The sequence below is a fragment of the Austrofundulus limnaeus genome, unplaced genomic scaffold (assembly GCF_001266775.1).
Source record: "Austrofundulus limnaeus strain Quisiro unplaced genomic scaffold, Austrofundulus_limnaeus-1.0 Scaffold195, whole genome shotgun sequence".
NCBI lineage: Eukaryota > Metazoa > Chordata > Actinopteri > Cyprinodontiformes > Rivulidae > Austrofundulus > Austrofundulus limnaeus.
In genome coordinates, this window is record NW_013952597.1 from 320,149 (window position 1) to 325,463 (window position 5,315).

The 5,315-nt window shown below is 41.3% G+C and overlaps 1 protein-coding gene across 1 annotated transcript in view; it reads right to left on the bottom strand.

Moving 5' to 3' along the window:
* mbnl2 (muscleblind-like splicing regulator 2) overlaps positions 1-5,315 on the bottom strand; it is a gene marked incomplete at its 3' end in the record, with an annotated part of 48,068 nt that overhangs the window by 6,937 nt on the left and 35,816 nt on the right. Inside the window, 2 exon segments of the mRNA XM_014018561.1 lie at positions 2,540-2,740; positions 3,339-3,503. Of these exon segments, the coding sequence (XP_013874015.1) occupies positions 2,540-2,740; positions 3,339-3,503 (366 nt within the window).

The following is a 5,315-nucleotide window of genomic DNA, read 5'->3' on the forward strand; positions in this document are numbered from 1 at the left end:
CACACACACACACACACACACACACACACACACACACACACACACGAACAGGCAAACAAACTTTGAATGTTTACATTCTGTCTGTAAAAGCAGAAATAATCACTGAATTAATAGTTGTCTTTTGGCTTCATAAAAACTTTCTCACTTCTGTYTGCCTGGTTTGGTTTTGATGTAAATTAACCTAAATAAAATGAAACTGTTCACAATAAAACAGTATACCAATAAAAGACAAACTTAGGACTTACTGACCATAAAGGCCCAGTCACATTAGACAACTTTTGCCAACGTATGACACATTTTATGTATAAATTGCTGATAATAGTTATATATTTGATCAGTTTATTAGAATTACATTATGTACACACCTAAAAGATGCTTCCTGTTGATTTTTTTTCAATTCTATCTTCAACATAGACATTTTTTAAATTTTCACAAGTTGCCATAAGCTGTCTAGTGTGACAGGGCCTTAAACGATGTTTAAGTAAAAAAATACATTTTAAAGTAATTCAAATATAGCTATGTTCAAGATGCTATAAACAATAAAATCCACATAAACAGTCACTCATTAATATCTCTTTGTATTCGTTAAGTTTTTAAGATTATTAAGATTATTTAATAAAAGCAGACGACCGAAAACTTTTCTTGGTATTATAAATGCCTTTACAGCTTTTTGTATTTTATAAACCTTTACGCTTATTCATGTTTATGTCCATACAGTATCCCATACCTCCACCTCCCCAAGTTCTCTTCCACCTGCTCCCCATTCTCAGCACAGATCACAATTTAAAACATGGAGGTTCACAAAGCTTCCTGCCTGACCTCATCTGTTAGTCTGTCCATCACCAGAGCAAACAAGGMGGAGCTCAGATGCAGTTCCACCTCCAGCTTGTACCCATCTGTCACTACTGTCCTTCTGTTCTCACACAGGTCCTGCACCAAGTCTAAACTCCTTCTCTGCTTTGTAAGCACATATAAATTTGGAAACATTCGACATTAAACCTCCTCAGACGGTGGGGTATAATTACAGGGGGATCTAGGTTTTGWCTTAGGCTCTGAAACTTAAACACACATCAGCGTTCGCTCACAATTTTAACAACAAAGCCCACCCACGCTATTAAAAAAAAAAAACTGCACACACATGATCATACATGATGGCTGTGTGTAGGAGTGTACACGAGTCTCAGAGGGATACAGTTTAATTAGAGCCAGCTCTATTCAGTTGCTAAGTGATAGCACTCCTGCAGAAAAACACATACAGTCGCACACCTACGCATCACCTCCAGGTCTTAGGGAGATTATTGTTTATCTTGATAAATATGGTACAGAAAAAAAAGAAGAAGAAGAGCTCCTCCTTGTGCGCTCTTTCATTACCCCTTGGTTATTCTCAAAGTTGTTTGCCAAAGAGGCAGMTGGAGACGGCAGACGTAAGTTTTAACTGTGACCGTCTTGCAGCTACCACTTCGTCCTKAGCAAAGTCTGATTTTAATCTCTGTAAACCAGCGAGGTCTCACATTATATCTGCAACTCCATAAGATACTTCCAAAAGTGAGAACTTAAGCTCAACAGCTACGACAAAGAACAGGGAGGCAGAAAACATAAAAGAATGMGAAACAAAACCTGAATATTTAGTGATAAAAGAGCCACTGCGTTGACCTTGAATTCTAATGCTTCCGGTTGTAGAAAAAAATCGAATTCACTGCAAACTGACTTTAAAATATTTTTTTTAATGTGCCTTACGTTGCTGACATAAGAAATGCAGCAAATTTTTGTTCAAGATTTGTGTTTCTTGTAGGTTTTTAATGGGTTTATTTCTTTTTCTGGTTGTTTCTTTTGAGTATTTTGATTCGCTCTGTGATCCTTAGTTTCTGCCTCTCATTTCTGGCCTTGCTCACTCTCACCTGGTCTCAGGTGTTATTTTGCCCAGGTGTCTCCACTCTGCTCATCAGCYCCTGTCCATATAGTCTAGTTTCACCTCCACCCGCAGATGAGCATTGTACATGCTTCATGCCATGTCTACTTCTCCTTTGCATCGCCTTGAGTTTTGTTTAGTTTTTTTTCCACCACGGATTCCTTTGTTTTARTTTTTATATAAAGCTCCTCACATCAGTCTGTGTTCCTGAGTCCAAACCTTTAAAATCGTGACAATAAGTAGAAAATTACTGTTTTGAGATTCAAAGGGGAATTGATGGTATTAAGCATTATTTTGTTAAAGAGTGTTTCTTTACTTGTGTCTGTAGCTGTTCACAATCTAACTTTCCATAATCCATAGTGATGTAGGAAGCAGTTTTATAGAGAATAATGATTTAAATGGTAAAAAAAAGAGCCTACCAGCCATATTATCTTTGCCTGATCAGGTTTGCCTTACGTTTGTAAAACTTTTACCTCAACACAATGAGCTTAAGACCCTAAAACTCCATTCTACTTCAATAATTAAACCAATAACTCATTTATTCATTAGCACACTGACACCAAACATGAGCTTAAATTAGCGCTTGTGCTCGCTCTTCGCAAAGACAAAGCCATTTTGACGGGGGGTCACCTCTAGCTTGTCGGCACGAAGAAGTTTCTGGTTGGAGGAGGAGCCTGTGGCCACGGAGACGGGCGGGCTGCCGGGGACGATGACGGGAGTGCTGGGCAGGATGTCTGTGGGGACCAGGCCCATGCTGTGGGACATCGGAGTCAGGTACGGCGTRTAGCTCAAACCGGCGCTGGAACCCAAGCCCTGGGTGACTGGAAACGTCTGGTGTAGATGAAGAAAAGATCGGAAGTTAGCCACTTTGTTCCTGTTAGAGGCTAAAGACACCGTGTAAAATGATGATGTAGTGAGGGGGGATGGCAAGCAGAGGATGTAGGACAGAGAGTCAGTGTAATRAAATGATGAATATGGGGTGCAGCTGTGCAGAGCGCTGGTTAGAACAGATGAAAGAATAGGTAGGATGACTGTGGCAGGTCGACAGACAGAAGAGGAGGGACTGAGCCTGGAAAGTGAAAAAAAAACAACAAAAAAAACGAGAGATTCTTTTAAACCATTGTGCATCCTGTTAAGATTTTGCTGAGCAGGCATGCTCTGTTTCAGTTACGCCTGGCGTTWCATGGATGCAGTTAAAAACATTCACACCTGGCAGCTGCCCAGTGCGTCCTCAGCTTACTACTCCTAAAGAACAGCTAAGTAGTTCTGAGAATACATTAAAGCATTAGTAACAGTAAAATGTTTATGATCCGTTTTAGAAAACCATGACAAAAAATGCAGCTAAAAGAAGGAATAAATGCTTTCAATTTGAGTTCAAAAGATCCAACATATGAAGTTTTCTTAGTAAAAGAAGTGATTCAACACTGACCACAGGCTGCATGGTGGTGCCGGGGATCATGAACTGCATCTGCTGGGCCAACATGGCAGCCGCCGTCTTCTGCTGGATCAGATTGTTCCGCCCGTTGATCTCCAGCTGAGTCTTCAGGTGTGCAGGCGGATGGAGGTACTTGCAGTTCTCTCGCGTGCAACGGCCCTGAGGAGTTCGTTAAAAAAAAGGAGAGAGAGAGAGAAAGAAAAAACAGGTCAGTACCAGTCTTGTTTGAGAACCTTAATACTGAGAATGAGTTCAGATTTGTTAGCAACCCTACAAACACAGTACAGACGAGGATATAAGGAGATCAATAATGACACAGAGTGTTTTTAAGCCCTTCAAGCAATCACAGCTAAGTCTTTACAGTTTTCTGATGGACAGATCTTTGTCATCTTCTCAGAGGAAATGTAAATGTCTGCTTGGCAGGGTCAAGCTTACAGAAACCCCAGTGGATAAAGGTAATTATGCTGTCAAACCAGAGGCTAACAGCAAACACAATGATCCAATATAGGTCTTCTCTGCAGTGCTCATGGCAAAAACAGTGGAGCTGAAATGAGGACCAAGGTCAAGAGGGAGCAGAAAAGACAAAGGAAGGAGAAGTAAAAGACACAGACTTGTGGAGTGGTACGAATTGGTTTGGAGGGAAACAAAGAGATAGCGAGAAAAGCCCGGGAAGATAAAAGGGCCATGACATGGCTGGCATGACACAACATGTCTGTAAACGTGAAGGAGGGCAGAGGGGGACTGGAGATAAATTAGAATCAGTGTAGCATGAGGAGGTCTGCTCCTCTGTCCAAAAAAACCCCTCTTAACTCTGTGACACAGACCAGCATCGACACTGTGGCCCAATTAGCGACATCATTCCCATCGTGATCCCTCTAATTTCCTCTTATGAGCAAATATGACAGGCCTGCCTTGTGTCAACACTGTGATTGGTAATGGTTTGARTTTAATTACTCAAGTGCTGCACTCCAACACCGTTTCATGTCCAGAACGTATCAGATGAAATGACAGCAAGCCATGCAGAGGATGTCTCTCATACACTCTGGTAGTCTGCAATGATTTGTATCACACAGCAATTACAGCAGAGCTGTGTCGAACCACAAGAGCTCAATTATAGAACAGTGACAGAAATATAAGTACATTTAAACAGTGCATACAGGTAGTTGTCTTTAGCGTTAAATATAAAATGTCAACAATTAGGGATGCATCAGTTGATCGAATAGTGACTGGAATAGGTCAGTTTTTATGGACCATCCAGTCCAACACTCAAAATGTCATTTATGTTTCCCAGCCACTAAACACCATAGCTCCATCCATCCTGCGCCACTTGTTCTGAAGTCCGGTCGCAGGGCAGCAGCTTGAGTAGGGACTGAGGACCAGACATTTCTTTTCACAGCCACCTCTTCTGGGAGGACTCAAATGTGTTCCCAAGCCAGACGAGAGATGTAGTCTCTTTAGGGTTTTCTGGGTCTTCCCTGGGGTCTCCTCCCAATTGGACATGGTTGAAAAACCTCCCTAAGGAGGTGTCCAGGTAGAACTCTTATCAGGTGCCTGAACCACCTTGACTGGCTCCTCTCAATGTGGAACAGCAACTGTTCTACTYCAACTCTCTCCAAAATAACTGAACTTTTCACCATATCTGCACAGAAAACCCATTTCAACTACTTGTATCTGCAATTTCGTACTTTTTGTCACTGACCAGATGTTGTGACCGTAGATTAGGGTAGGAACGCAAATCAACCAGTAAACAGAAAGCTGTGCCTTGAAGTTCAGTTCCTTTTTTTTTTCACCACAACAAACCTGCACAGTGTCCACAATACTGCGAAAGCCAACATTTGTTGATCTCACGCTCCATTCTTCCCTTCCTTGTAAACAAATTCCTGAAATACTTCATTCCAGAATTCCAGACAACAGGATAAGGAGGTTATTTTCAGCAGAAATCTTGTGGGGAAGAAAAAAAGTATATATATA